This window comes from Columba livia, chromosome 2, assembly GCF_036013475.1.
Source record: "Columba livia isolate bColLiv1 breed racing homer chromosome 2, bColLiv1.pat.W.v2, whole genome shotgun sequence".
Lineage (NCBI taxonomy): Eukaryota > Metazoa > Chordata > Aves > Columbiformes > Columbidae > Columba > Columba livia.
Window position 1 is genome coordinate 86,457,994 of NC_088603.1, and position 15,785 is coordinate 86,473,778.

The 15,785-nt window shown below is 38.6% G+C and overlaps 1 protein-coding gene across 16 annotated transcripts in view; it reads left to right on the forward strand.

Annotated features, from left to right (window-relative positions):
* CTNND2 (catenin delta 2) overlaps window positions 1-15,785 on the forward strand; it is a 660,748-nt gene that overhangs the window by 548,681 nt on the left and 96,282 nt on the right. For all 16 annotated transcript variants that reach the window (XM_065052649.1, XM_065052643.1, XM_065052652.1 and 13 more), the window contains 2 exons: window positions 8,328-8,445; window positions 9,555-9,740. In XM_065052649.1, the coding sequence (XP_064908721.1) occupies window positions 8,328-8,445; window positions 9,555-9,740 (304 nt within the window). The remainder of the gene's footprint in view (window positions 1-8,327; window positions 8,446-9,554; window positions 9,741-15,785) is intronic.

Consider the following 15,785-nt stretch of genomic DNA (forward strand, 5'->3'; position numbering starts at 1 on the left):
CCTGCAAACCTCTTGCTGGCTCCCTGTCTTCCTGAAACAGATGTGATTTATTTGTTTCTCTTCTGTGAACTTGCCTCTCTTCAAGCCCATATACACTTTTGTCAGCCTCAGCTTCTTTTGGGCAGGACATCTACACCTCAACTTCACTCAGCTACCATCTCTTTTTTGTTTTAAGCCTTCCTTGTCTGGTTCTATCTTGTGACACGCACTTTTCAAATGAAATGAAAAGTTTGTTCCTATGCACCTTCTCCGGCTCCCGTTATCTGTCACTCTTTCAATCTGCTGGGTTCTGGCTTACTAAATTGTTCCTAATGTGGAAGTGTGTACCCATCTTCTGAATCTTTTCCAGTTCATTTTTGAGATGAGGGGATCAGAATGGCACACCATAATAAGGATGGTGCATACATACAGTGCTATACTCTGGTTTAGTTTATGTTGCTTGCCTGATGTGCCTTACAGTCCATTTTGCTCACGTGGCTGCTGTTGAGTATTGAGCTATCTCTTCATGGTTGTCTGTTACAATTCCAAGGTTTTGGTGGTCAGTTCTGAGCCCAAAATATTGTAAGTATAATCAGGAATAGATGGGACTTTTTTGTTATGTACATCACTTTACATTTATGTGTATTAATTTCAAAGTTCTGCAGTACTTCCCTGTCAGCATTGAGCTTATTAGTCTGAATAACTCAGAATCTTCAGCAAACTTTCATTTCATTGTTCATCTCCTGTTTCTGAATAAATCACTCAACTGGTGGCCACTCTCTATTGTGAGAACTGACCATTTATTTCCTATATTTTAACAACTATCTATCCATCTTCCTACGGTTGCTTATTCTTCTTAAAGTGTGTTTGTCAGAGACCACGTCAAAAGCCCTTTCAAAAGTGAAATAACTGTCAGTCTGTCCCTTATCTAACATGCTTATTACTCATGCATTTTGTTTTCAAAGTGCAAATGTAGGATTGTGAATCAGTCCTTTTGAGTCCCCCTAGCATAGCTGATTTATTCATATGTCTTCTACTTCTGTATTTTATTATGGTTTGCTATAGTTTATAGCATTTTTCAACATGCTCTGGTATTTACATTCTTCTGGTCCAGAGATACCACAGTGTTTTACAGTGAGAGTCTGTACACTGCTTTTATGGCACTATTAGATAACAGTGAACAGTTCTGATGTGACCATTAGAGATTCGAATGGTGGCCTCCTAAGGTCTGCAAAGTGCTACTGGCCCAGTACAGTGTATGTTGAAGCAAAAGCAGTAGTTAAATTATACCTGATACTTTTTCATTTAAATTCATACAACCTTATGCTTTTCAGTGGAAAAGGCAGCCATTCGAAAGTCTTAGGATTGGCCAGTTTATTGTGTGCCCTCAGATAAAGAAGAAAAAGGAAAAACTCTGCTGAAAACAAAAGTCTGCTTTTCCTTGTCTCTAGATTTGCTTCCATCTCTGGACTTTAGGGAGCAGCTGTGTGGTGCTCAGCTGCTGGCCAGGGCCGCCACACCACACTGCACCACAGCACACTTGTGTGCAATAGGTTTTGTAGAACTCCATTTGGCACTGTTACAATTCTAAACAGAGAAAAATATCTTCACATGGACATCTTTAAACTGTTCCCATTATGACCTTCAGAGTCTGCACTGCAGCAGCCTCTTCCCAAGGGCAATAAGTGGCACAATGTTTCAGCTTTTACCAGCTGAATGAACACTGGTCAAACTGACTCTGACCTCCTGCAGGTAGTGCATTAAAAGCACTATATGGTTAAACAGCTGAGCATAAATGAGTATGATGATTTTTATGGGGCCAGATACTACATATCAGAGAAATGAAATATAAAATGAGAAATCTGCTGCAGGCAAGATTTTTTTATACCATCATTTAAAACATTTCCTGAATACACTATATGTAATTCTGTGCACCGTATTGAAGTAGAAGTTGCACTTCAAATGAAAACACATAACAAAAGGGGAAAGCAGGAGGCAGAGATATTTTTTGTTTCTTTCAGATGAGGCCATGGTTGAGTATACCATGAACCCTTACCAAAAATATTTTATGCCATAACATTTTGTTTATTTTTTTAGGGAGACAATTTCTTTTGAGATGTTTATTGTAGTTTGTGTTCTTTCTACCATGTATCTCTTCAAAACATATGAAAATTTATGTTAGAACTCAATTGCTTCACAGATCACACTGAGCAGTCATTAAAAACAGTGCATTTAGCCTGAGGAATGGACATGCAGAAGCACAGCAGTAAAAGCTACCTGTTGAGTGCTTGACTGGGTAGGCTAATTACTCTGATGTTTTGAAAATGAAAGATATGGTTGTATAATCAAAGCTAAATCACATTGTCATAGCATTTGATAGAAAGGTTAATAACAAAGACTGCACCCACATTAGACTGTCAGATGTTTGTCTAATTGCAAAGTGCTTTTACAGCAAAATGAATATCTAAGTGATAAAGATCTAGAGCCAAATTTCTTGCTGATATAAATTGTTTTTTCTTCTTTAATTACAGCTGAGCAATTCTAATTAATAAGAGCAAATTTGCCCCCAAACTTGTATCATTCTTAATCCACATGCTGGACTGATAAATTGTTACTCCTCTGAAGACTAACCTATAGATAAAGGCAGCTATAACTGGTATTAAGAACAGTTATCAAGAAGAAATCTTGCTGATCTTTCTAAATACTGAGTTTAACTGTCATTCAAATAGGTCAAAATTGCAAGGAGATTGTGTGACAGTGACTGAAAACTCTATTTTAATTTCATATTACCTCTGAACAATAAGCTGATTTTGTAATCAGTAAAAGCCTAACACTTAGAAGCTCCTAATACTGAGGGTGAACCATCTTGTGTTTTCTTATTTTTTGTCTCACTGCCCGGTTTAAATTTGTATGTTGTCTGAGAAATAGCTATTCTTATCAGCTAGTTTAGTTTTCAGCAGTAATGGATTGTTTATAGAAGTCTTATTGTACAAATAATGATAAAAACATTAGAATTTGTCTAGAAGTTATAGGAGTAACCATAACTGCTACAGCTAATCTATTTACCGTATGTCCAAAGGCTGCACTGAATACTTAGAGATAAGTCAATGTAATTTGAGGTCTAGTCCATTATAAACAGCCCTTAAAACTGTGTAGTTGTCAAGGGACTGCTGATGACTGTGCGCACAGTTGCTGAATATGTGCGTGGTGCTGGTTGCTTCTTTTTTCTGTCTGTGTTACTATATTAGACCCCTGCAGGAAAGAGCATGAATGCTCATAGAAACAGCTGGAAGTTCACAGAAAGAGTGAGAGCTCTTACGTGATCATCTGCCACATTGCAGACCAGCTCAGAGGATCATTACCACCCCCTGCAGCCCACAATGGGACTGGGGATGCCAGCTTGCCACCGAGACATGGCGCTCTGTCCCTGGAGGAGAATCCTTAGTCAATCAGACAGAAATAAAAATAGGCAACATATAAGAAAGCACATGTAGAGGAGGCCATTATGAGGGATTTTTATTTTATGTACCTGTTTTAAATATGAGAATTTAGTACATCAGTCACAACTCGGTTACTCAGTATATTCCTGAGGGCTTTTCCCTTGCTAGATGTCCTCAGGGAAACATAAACGTGGTTCCTACAACATAAATGGAGTTTTTTGACTTCTTGGTTTACATAAACTTTTCCTTCTTTCTGTGAAAAATCTGTTTTTTCGTGGCTATTATAACAAGTAGAAGGCCGAAAAAGATCAAGGCTGTTATGATTTAGTCCTTCTTACACAAAACTTTTTAGAACAAAGCTGCTGCATGCATCTGAAGTTTCATACCAAAGATAACTTCCAAGTTCCACTTGGTTCAGGATATTGTCCTTCCTTTGTTTGTTATTTCTTACATTACACTGGTCCGTAGCAAAAATGCTACGTATATTAGATATTAAACATGCTTTCTCTTTTTATCATGGGACCTTAAGGAAGACTCATCTTGATTTTGTCTTTGCTGAATATGGATAACTGGTTCTTGACAATTATCCTGTGCAACTGCCGTGAGATCTGCAGGCTGCAGACATGCAGCCGGTACAGGAAAGATCAAAGTACTTGACGTGACCTGAGCATGCTCAAGAAGGGCAGGTGCTTCTGCAGGTACTTTAATTCTTTCTTTGAGACCTGTAGGACTGTCACTGAGAATAATGTCAACAGCTTGCTAAATGTTCCCATATCCAGAGGGGATGTGTCTCAGTACACTAGCTTTCAGATGATCTTTCTGTAGAATTCCATGTCCCTCCCCTGGGTGAGACAGGTGGGCTTGGCACCACCTATCTTCCCCCACATCAAATCCTCAATAAGTTAAATAAGTTAAGTGCCAGTAAGTAATAAGTTAATAAGTTAAGTAATAAGTCAAATAAATTAAGTGCCAGGGTTGAAAGGAACCAGCTGTGTATAGCACAGTGCATTCCTTTCTACCACACACTTCGTATCCATAGAGTGTTGGAGTGACACCCCTTATTTGGAGAGTCATACCTGCTGTTAGTTCTACCAGGTGATGACATGGTAGCTCTGATATATCCTCTCATAAAACTGAAGCTGTATTATTGTAATTTTCTTTCCATTCCTAGATTATTGAGAGAATCAATCTGCCATTCGTTCAGAAAAGAGCTGGATAAGCCACGAGTCTGAGCTCTTGTTCTGACTTTCTGTGCTTGATGTTCCTCTCCTGAGAAGAAGCTGTTTACATTAGCTGGTTTTTGGAGGTCTGAGTGGGATCTTCTGGTTAAACTGAGACTTCTTAAGCACTCTGTATTCTTGGTATTCCTCTGTGAGTGGATTATATTTCAAATTAATTTTACTGGTTTATGGAGGTCTACAGGACTCCTTGTCCTGTTAGACTCAAAATGTCAGCCTACACCTGATGAATGTTTCCTCACATATGCCCTGTGAGTAGAGCTTCCATGAAGTATCAAGATTTACCAGGCAATCAAGGTTTCGCTGGGATGCCTTTACAATGGAAAAGTTTGTGGGTTGTTTTTTTTTCCTGAAAACCTGTATACTGTGTCTCCACATGTTTTTAAAAATCCAGAAAATGTGCCTTCACCTTTAAAACTTTTTGAAGAGTGACACTAGAAAAATACGTGCTTACTTAGTGAGACATTTTACCAAGAGCAGATACTACTAACGCTCCAGTTTGAGGTTTGCACAGTGACCTGTAAATTCACAACGACAAATCATGTCTTGCTCTCTGTCACACTGGCAGCTACAGCATGGTGAGCTTAACAACAAGAAATAAGAAAATTAAGATGGCCGCGTGTTTATTTCAACAGCTCAAGTAATCTGGAACCTGCTCCTCTTTCCCAGAACTAACTAACCCAAACATGGTGATATTAGAGACCCTCTGTGAAAAACTTTGGTTAACAATGATTCCTTAAATAGAGGTGAAATTGGAATAGTTAGACAATAGGATGCATTTACTTTTAAATAATCAAATTATTGTTTCTGTCAAAATGTTGATGTAGGGTTTGGATTGGCGTTGTGTTTTAAGCTATTTCGCATGTGAATAAATACACCCAGTCTGAGGAGGGTTGCAGTAGGTATGAGTCAGTGCAGAAACTAGACAGAGAGTTTTAAAAGAAAAGGAAAAGCAGTCATAGGAATTTTGTCTATCCACCTCTTGATTATAGAAGCAACTGGAGCATAATGGGGAAGGATGATAAACAGAAGAACTGAACCCGACAGCTCCTTCACACAGAGCAAAGAAATGCATTTTCTGTGCAAGATGTGCTCCTAGTGTGTCTGTATTACTTTGTATAAAGGACTCATATTCTTTGTTTGGCTGGAAATGAAGGAGGCAGACAGCTCGCAGCTCAGGGACTGTAAGGCTGTCTGCATCGTTGTCTTGGTGAGGAGCAGTTTTGTGTGAACTGAAGGAGCTGAGAGGCTGCCAGTCTCTACAGACTCTGGAGACTCAAGATGGCATGCATTTGGCCATGCTATAGAGAAGGAGAAATCACCTCAAGGAAAAGACTGGGGAAGAACATATTAAGAACTATCTCTGTGTTCATATATTTTCAAAGCTTGCACTCAGTATATGTAACCATAGAAAATTAGGAAAACTGGACACGTGATGTTAATACAGAATATTCCATCTAGTTTTGTTTCAAATGATTCAGTAATATTTCCGTTTTTTTTTTTTTTCAATGGTGCAAGGAAAGGTGGTGTGCTGAGAACACTTCCTCAGCATCCTCCTATTGTAATTTGTGTAGTCATTCTTTTAGGGCTGGATACAGCTCTCTCCCTATCCCTATCTTCCTGGAGAGTAGAAGAATAGAATTGCAGATAAAAGAAGTCCACTAATCCCTCTTGTCCTCACTTCCCAAGCCCTACTCCACAATGCACTTTTCAGATCCATGATTCTTCTTTTCCTGTATGTGCTGCCCTTCAGGACTTTCGGGCAGGGCTGGTGCCTTTAACAAGGGGACAGTCTACTCAAAATACACCTCAGCCAAAGGCCGCAGCCTGAAAATATAGGGCATGGGCACTGTTTCGGGAAAACCATGTTCTGTAATTTTACGTTTTGATTTCTGTCATCCAAAAGTAAGTCAAAAGTTTCCATCACTTCAAAGGGAGAGGCAATGGAAGACTTTTTCCAGCTAATGCTCTCCAGACCCCAGTTTCCAGATGACAGAAGAGGGTTTCCCCATAAGCTGGAGGAAAACTACTCATCTGCTGTTCCGACAGCAGCAGAGAGGGGAAGAGGTATGGAGTTCAGGGACCAGAAGAACAAGACAACACAAAACTTGCAAGTCATTATGAAGGGAATGTATGATTCAGGATCAACTGGGGACTGTCAAAGAGAATAGAAAGCATGAATTTATGTGCTAGGGAGATAAAGGAATCCATTCTAGTGCTCCTGGGCTTTGTGTTTCTTCGTTAAGCTGTCTGCATAGGTGAAGGGAGCAGTATGGAATTAATTGGGGCAGTTCACATGTGAGAGAGGAGAACTAATTAGGACCGTGTGGAGATGCAAGTATAGATAGAAAATTATGTGTGTTTAGGGAGAAGAATCAATCAGAAACCAGCATTGCAGGAGCTGGGGGATTGTCCAGTTAGGAGAGTATTTGATTAGGAAAACCCTTTGGTGTTTTTGGGGGAACAGAAATACTTTTTTTTTTTTTAGATTATAAAGAGGCAGAACAGGATGAAGTAGACAGGAAATAAAGAATTGAGAAGAAACATATCCTTAATTTCTCTCACCTTCCTCCATCTAAACTTCATTTCCCACTCCCAGGATTCTTGTCCTCTTTCCACCTCAAATGCAAAGGCTGAAAAGGAAGAAAGTGCCTTCCCTTCTTTGCATATGAAAGGGCCAATGCCCTCTTTTCTGTTTCCCTGCATTAAGTACTTGGGGGTTGGGGGGGAAGCTATAGATGAGCCACATCAGCAGAGGATTGTTTTCTCCTACAGATGGAGATTATATAAAAAGTTTTACCATGTCCTGAGATTGCTAATTCACCTATTTCCAAATCATAAGTGCTGCGCAAATTTGAATGCAGTTTTTCTCTGGGAGGCTTGATGTTAGCATGTATAGATTCTATTTATATATGCTCGTTCATACGTATTTCTTTCTTTATATATCAGTATTTTGAACTTTATGACATATTATGCTATCTAGTAATTTGTGTGTGTGTGTGTGTTTTTATAAACATGTTCAAAAGACCCTCTGGCCCTGCCCGAGTAACACGATCATTATAATAACTTGAGGTTTTAAAATTTGCATTGTAAAACAACTTGTGAGTAACTACGTAAAGAGAAGATTGAGGCCTTAATATTCTCTGAAAATGAGAGAGAAAAGGAAACACTCATGTAAAATGAGAAGCAAGTGATACCAGGTGTTTTACGTTATGTTTTGATAATATTTTTCTCTCAGGTTAAGAGCCCTAACTACTGGGCTCTTCAAATCCTAGGAGATTACTTTTGCAAAGCCTGATCTATATGTACATATGCACATTTGAAAAATGCTTTCTCACTAATATAAAGCCTACTTTTAAATAAAAAAAGGAAGAAAAATGATCAGCCCTTATCCAAATTTTAGCAGGCCATAAGTCTCCCAGCTCAGGTGGGCGCATGCTGCTTGGCCTCTCAGCCCCTTCTTGTGGAGAACCTGATAACTTCCATTTGTTCCCCTCCATGTTACATTTCCGGAGCTCATTCACAGCTGTCTTCATTATTCACAGCTCTGAAGTGATAGAAAGAAAAAAGAAAACAAGTGTTTTATATGTATGTCAATTATGAGAGCATTTTAGATGGGGAGGTGGGCAGGGGAGCCATGGAGGTGGTGACTCTTCTTGTTGCCTTGCAGGAATGTCAGCTCTGCTGGAGAGGAGGCCCGCAGAAGAATGAGGGAGTGTGATGGCCTGACGGACGCATTGCTGTACGTGATCCAGTCTGCTCTGGGGAGCAGTGAAATTGATAGTAAGGTTTGTCATCTTTGTCTTTTCAGGAGCAAGAAATCCAGGTATTCAGGGTACGTCACGACTGTAAAGTCACAGGTGGTTTAAAAAAATGCATTGTGAAGGATGCCTTAGCACAGCATAATTTAGCCCAGATTTTTCTTTCTCTTCTGTTGAGCTGTGTATTTTTGCGTGCTAAGTGTTTTATTTGTGTCTACCTGTGTTGTGTACACAGGAAGGCATGTCATCCTCTTGCTTGAGTTATTAAAGGAGAAAATACAATAGCGGCTTAAGAAGAGCAAATATGTCATATGCCGTGTAAACTTTTACGGTAAAATTGATTTTCAGTATCCAGTATGAGATAGAACTAATAAGAGTGTGGTAGCCTTACAAGACAAACAAACCCCCCAAAAACTGGCAGTTTTGCAGTACTACCTACATTATTTCCTCTTGGAAGGGGATCAATAAATTCTTTCAATAACAACCAGTTTAAGTTGTATTTTTGTCATCTTTTCTGAAGTACTAGGATATGAACGTGCTTCTCCAAAGGTAAAAGGTACTGCCTAAGTAAAAAGACTTCAAGCATCTGTAATACATTAAAATATTCCAAATAAGAAAAAAAGGCTAGTTTCAAATACCTTTTCCTTTCAGTATGTGGTGCTGAATTAATTACAGTTGATGTTCTAGGGTAACCATGGTCCATTTGCAAATGCCTAAGAATTGCAGGAGAGCGGCCCTTTACACAGCAAAACCTCAAAGCCCACTGGGTTTGTACTTCTGCTATCTGTAGGAATGGGGAATACAAAGACCCTTGACGATTCAAAGCTATAAGTCAAGAAGGAGTGAAGTCTGTCCAACTGCATCATTAGAACCAGCTTTTGTGGCTTGTAGGAGTTCACTTTACTGAAGAAGGCATCAGCTTCATTTGAGCCTTGGATGTTTGCTTATCAGTTTTTAGTTAGAGGTAGCATTGTCCTCAGGGTAGACTCAGCTAATTTGTTTTTGATGTAATGAGAATTCCAAATATGAAAACTGTTATTTGTAAAAACAGTAATTAAAATTTAGAACCCTAATCAACAAATTTTCACTTTTTTTCTGTTTTTGTTTTCTGTGGGTTTTTTTATCATGATTTTCAGACCGTTGAAAACTGTGTGTGCATTTTGAGGAACCTCTCATACAGGCTAGCTGCAGAAACATCTCAGGGACAGCAGATGGGAACAGATGAACTTGATGGATTACTCTGTGGTGATGCCAATGGAAAAGATACAGAGAGTTCAGGGTGCTGGGGGAAGAAGAAGAAGAAAAAGAAATCACAAGATCAGGTAATGAAAGTTACTTGCAGCTGCATTGCAAGTAGTTGAAGTGCCCATCATTTAAAATATAAATAATTAATGCACTGTATTAGAAATGAAGTGCATGATGCATAATATACTAAACACTTGCCTTTGCTAATTAGCTGAGAACTTAAAGCAGACTATGGTTTGAGTAATGAAAGGAAATATGTTTGCTTGAGAATGTTGCATATTATGTGGTGACACCTGGAACTGTAGTCATGGGTATGTTGTGAATGCCATAAATACTGTAAACTGCTCAGTCTATTAAAGGAAGCTATTTATAATGAAAAGTGTAAGTCTTAACATTCAGTTGTGTGCTGTTTTGACTGAAAATGAGTTAATTTTCTTCATGCAGTTAGAAACTTTTCTTTTTCATAGCTAGCACAGTCATTATTTGGCCTTAGTTTGAGAACAAGAGGTAACACCCCAGAACAGAGTTAATGTTTTTAATTGCTCTGGTCTGAGAGCCAAGGACGTTCTGAGCACTCTGCCAACAGGTATGAGGCAGCTGGGAAGGGGGGCATGGATGGGGCAGAGCTTGACTGACATCCAGACTGATCACTAAGAGTATTCCATCCCATTAGCATCATGCTTCATATTTAAGGAGAGCTGGGATCTTCCAGTGCTCTCTCACTTCTTTGCCTTCTTCGCTCTTTTTGTCAGAGTCAGTGGAGTTCTATTTGTGACGTTTAGTTGGGCCTTTTGCCATCCTGCTGTTTTGCAGAGGTCTCTGGGCCTTTCTGCCTTTTTTCTCTCTTCTCTCTCTGTGATTGGCTGTTGGGACCAGGTACTGCTGCCTGCGACTGGCTGCTCAGTATGGATGGAGTTTGTGAGGATTTACATTGAGTATCTTTTATTTTAGATTCTAATTCTATTATATATATATATATTTTTTTTCTAGTAGTATATTAGTATTTTGTTGTTTTATTAAACTGTGTTTATCTCAACCCAAATTTCTCCCTTCTCTTTTGATTCTCTCCCATATTTGGGGGTTGGGGAGGGGGTTGAGTGAGTATCTGTTGTGGTTATATTGCTAGCTCAGGTTAAACCATGACAAGGTGTTATCTGCATATACTTTATCCTGTACTTCCACACAGCCATGTGTGTGTAGAGAGGCCTTACTGCAAGCAAATATTGGCCTTACATTTTTATACTTGTTTGCTTCAAAGTTAGTCTTGCACTCTGCCTCTACATGTTGAGACAAAACTGTACAGAACTGAATCAAGAAATAAGGGAGAACGTTTAAAGAGCATGCGTATTTTGATATATTTAATGTTTTTGCCAAACAAAGATTGAGAGGTACAGTGTTGATAGCTTCCTCAAGTTATTTGAGGTGCTGTGAGTTTTTATTTTAGGTGGATTGACATTTGAAGTGATTTATCTCCTTGTTTTCACACTAACAACTTAAAATTTCTGGAATGTTGGCAATGATATTGCAGAGAAAGATGTTCTATCAGTACACACACTAAATAGCCATGGGAATGGCTACTGATTTATGGACTTTTTCAAATGCCCTAAGTTGGCAGCAGGTCTTCATCTCTTGCTAGACTTAATATTTTCCATTGCAATTTATTTCTGTTTCAGATTGCTCAAAGGAAATATTGATTTGAGTCAGCAATTAGGTGCACAGAGTATTTGCATATATTCTGTAAACCTGTATTGAAAATATTCCTGAGTTCATAAAGGTAAATTGTGTTAATGTGGAAAAGTTATAGGAACATTAACAAGCTGTGATTCAGGTACTGAAAAACATGGCATTCCTGAGTAGCAAGACTTCAATTTCACCTGCTCTTCTAGTTAAACACTGCAGTCATCAGATAACTTGAATTTATTATGACCTTTTGTTAGGGTTCCTGTATTAGTCTACAGTGAGGTAAGAAGTGCCAAAACAAACTAATTTTACTCCATATAGCAGTCATCATCCCTGTTCCTGAATTAACACTACATTTGCAGTTATTCAAAGTGCAGGAACAAAAACATCATGCCTGGATATGGATAGGTCATACTGCAACTCGCCTTTTTCTTTTGATGCTCTGTTTAGCAACACACACATGCACACACACTATATAAAGTCTTTTTTAACTCTTCCTTTCATATTCAGTCATTTCTGGATCTCAGGTTCATACTTTTAACTCTGTACTTCATTTTTCCTGTGTTTCCTGTGTTTCATTTTTCCTGTCAGACTTCTCTGTACTTTAGAGGTTTCCTATAAAAGATCTTTCTCCAAATGCAGGCCAAAGAACTAATCTCTTTTGGTAGATTTCCTTTACAATATATGTGCTTTTGCCTGCTCTTAGATATCTTCTGTCTGTTTCTATGAGCATTCATTATCAGCATGTAGCACGATAAAGGTCCTTTCAGATCTGCTTGTGTTTGTCTAATGGAAGGGTTTGATATAATTTTTAAAATCCAAAGAAAAGTAGAGTGATGCACATATTTTCGGGTGTGTGTTCGCTAGGGTTTTCTGCTGCAAGGAAATAAATTTACCCTTTCCAGAACTGATTTTGTGGTTCATAGGACCATTTGCCTTACAAACATTAGAAATATTTTTCAAATTCTTTTTTTTCTTTCATCTCATTTCCTTTAAATCTGGACAGCCTACCCTATCTTGCCATATACCAGTTCTCACCTGCAGTTATTCAGTTCAAGAATTTAAGGGAGCCTTGTGCAGAGTGTTTTATTCTCACCCCTTGATCCTGGACTTTTGTTGATGACACTAAACATTTTGGAATGCTATCAAGTTAACTAGAATACTACTAGAGACAAATGTGACTGAGGTCTGTCAGTAAGATTAGCATGCCAGAAACAGCTCTCTCAAGTTACTCTCATAAACGGAAAAGAAAACCAGAAAGTTTTTCAAGTAACTATGCCTTTATATTAATAGCATAGAGCTTAATCCTCAACTCAGACTGGGATAAGGGGAAAGAAAATTTTATCATCCATTTATTTTGCAAAATTGAACACACAGCTATTTTCAGTTGTGGGTTTTGTGGTTTTGGTTTTGGTTTTTTTCCTGGAAAACACACATCCCAAATATGGAGGGGGAAAAAAAAAAATTACTTTTGCTTCTTTGGCTCTGTCTTGCAATTTTTTCAGGGCCCAAATACATCAATTACTACTGAAAAGTAGGACTAACTGGAAATGCAGATCACTTTCTTCCTCTGGACTGTGTCACAATCAGGAATACTCTGTTTACTATTCTGTGTGTGTCAAGAAAAATCAATAGTCTTGGATGTTTTGTTGGGGTTGTTTTTTTTTTCCGGGCAAGAGTCTTTGACAACAGGATCAACTTGTGTTCCTCAGGTTAGTCACAATTCACCTCATCTAAACTAAGCTCATCAGCACTTTCTGCAACTTGCAGGAGAGTGTTTTCACTTCTCCTTTAGCCATACGTTGTCTCCCTGTGTGCTGACTGCTGCCCTGTATATTGCACATGTACATGTTGTTTTACAGTAATCTTTTCATTTTTCTGCAAGACTTCTAAATTTTTCCAGGTAATGCCTTTCATAACGTGTTTGCAGTGCGTAAGCTATTGCCTGCTGCTTGTTCTGTCCCTCAGAACAGATCTTATGCTGTCCTCGGGATGCTATTTCTAGAGCACTCATTCCTTTAAGTGCCTCAGCAGGGAAGCTTTTATGCTGTGAAGTATCTTATAATACAGTTCTGAAGATCACACTCATCAAGGACAGTGTTTTACATGTAAATAACCAAGGCATACCTATGGAATCTTCATAGGGTGCAATGATTTACAACATCTGAAACACTGAAAGCACTGCGCACCATGGATTTGGAACCTGTGGAAGGAAACCTCAAAGAAATGGAAGATGAGAAGGATATAAAAGTAGTCAGTTACCCAGATGCCCTGTGAAGAGATGGCATTGAGCTTCAGGCTACTTTTCATAGATCATGCGCACTAGACAATACAAACCTAGTGAGCTGCAGGAAAAGTTCTTCACAAACATAAAAACAGATCTTTCTTCAGGCTTTGTATTATTGTCACTTACAGATATACAAAGCAGAGCTTAGCCCATGATTAAAACTCCCGTCATTTACCTGTGTGATTCCTTTAATTCTTGAGAGTTTTGCCTGTCCTGCCAGGCAAAGCACAGGGCACAGACACATCTTTAAGAGTTGTGACATCTCAGTACAGGGAAGCAGTATCCAGTTCTGCAGCCTGCTACATTTTATTAGGTTGGTGCAAAAGTAATTGAGGTTTTGGACCATGAATTTTAAATTATTATATTATATGTCGCCCAAAATCTGTGTTGTGTAGGTATTTTTTTTTTTTTTGGCAGCACATGAGGGTCTTGTATAATAAAATTGACTGTCTCAGTCTTCCTCAGAAGATAAGGTTTACAAAACAGCATGGGGAAAAAACGTTCAGATTTTAGTGAATACATTTGTGACATTTTAGTGAATACAATTGTGACATTTTCCTTTTACAGTATACTTCTTCAGTCCTTCACTTAGTTTCTCAAGTGTGTATTTTCTTGAACTCCTTCCAAAGCGTCCGAGATGGACATTTATAGGGTGGTCTTTATTTTTGAATAAAAGTATTCAACTTATCTAAAAGCTGCTAATAGCAAAACTATTGTAACTGGCCAGTTACAGCAGTTGTATCATTTTAGACAGTGGCTGTGGATGAAGTTGCAGCTTTCTGTACTTAAAAAAATTAAAAAAATTCCCACATACAGCTTGGCATTTTGTTTCCTAAACTATAAACCAGGAGAAACCTTTAATATTAAAGTCATTTTCTCATTGGCTTTCTCTGTAAAGAAAGTAGAAGTTAATTTATTTGTTTTATGATTTAGGAAACAATTATCCCTACTTGTCTAGGTTATATTTCAGTTCTAATCGCACATAAGTTACTTAAGGCGAAGAACAGAACTGAGTGGTAATATAAAATGTGGTTTTCATTGAAAAGTCTTTCAAGAACAAATTGGAATATATTTTTCATTAATGACATCAGTTGTCTATACCAGTGCTAACTTCTCTACATCCTGAAATCAAGTAAGAGATGTTTCTTTGTTCAGTTCATAGATAAGTCTAATGACACCTTTCAAATTAATTTACTTAGGGATTTCTCTTAGGATCACAGGAAGCAAGTTTTCTCCTGATTTCAGAATAAAGGTGGGTGGTGTTGTAAGGGCCCTGTCCTACCATAGCTCAGACACCTAAGGCATATGCTTCGTCACGCAAGGTTAATGCTGGAAGAGACACAAGCCTTCTAAAGATTTGTGAGAAAAGCCAGGTATAGCACTGGTACTACCTATGGAAAAACAGAAAGCAAAACCTCTGTAAAGGCTTCGGGAAAAAGAGACTCCTCTGACTTTCTTTCTGTCTCAGACCCGAAGGACCGTAATGCCCTGCTGTCACCATTGTTATATTCTCTCTGCGCCTCACCTGTAATCAGCTGTTACTGAGCCCTCACCTTACAAAGCTCTCCAGCTGTAGAGGCCTTCATCTCCAACTGGGACAACATAGACATTGACCTCTCTGCCTTGTATCATGTCACTCTTCAGATAGAAACTAATTTTTGCACCACTGAAAATTTTGTCGCTGCTGTTGGTAGGTTCACTGCTGCCAGCAGGTTTATTCTTTCAGCTGTATGAGAAACAAGGATTATGACAAAAAGCAATTAGGGAAAATAAGGTGTATGGTCCAATTTCAGTGCAAGATCCAGGCAGTTGTCATTAATCCTTATTTTATTTCTTGTTATGCAGCCTGTTATTTATACGTGTGGCAATATTTCTTTTCCTTTCTTCACTAAGCAGAAACAGGCTGACTTCTTGGCTTCATGTTCTTCTCGAGTTCCCCTCTGTGATCATTCTTGTCAACCCAGAATCTAGCCCAAAATCTGATTTTTGATTGGAAGTGACACTTTTGAAATGAGCCTGACCTTCTCGTTCACCTTCTGTCAGGACGCTTAAGGTATAACAGCAACATTTGAAGTTACACATCGTTACGAATTGATTGGCACACCTCTTTAGCATGCTTGCTAAGTGGGCTGTAAATTCTTCTGTCCAGGTGAAA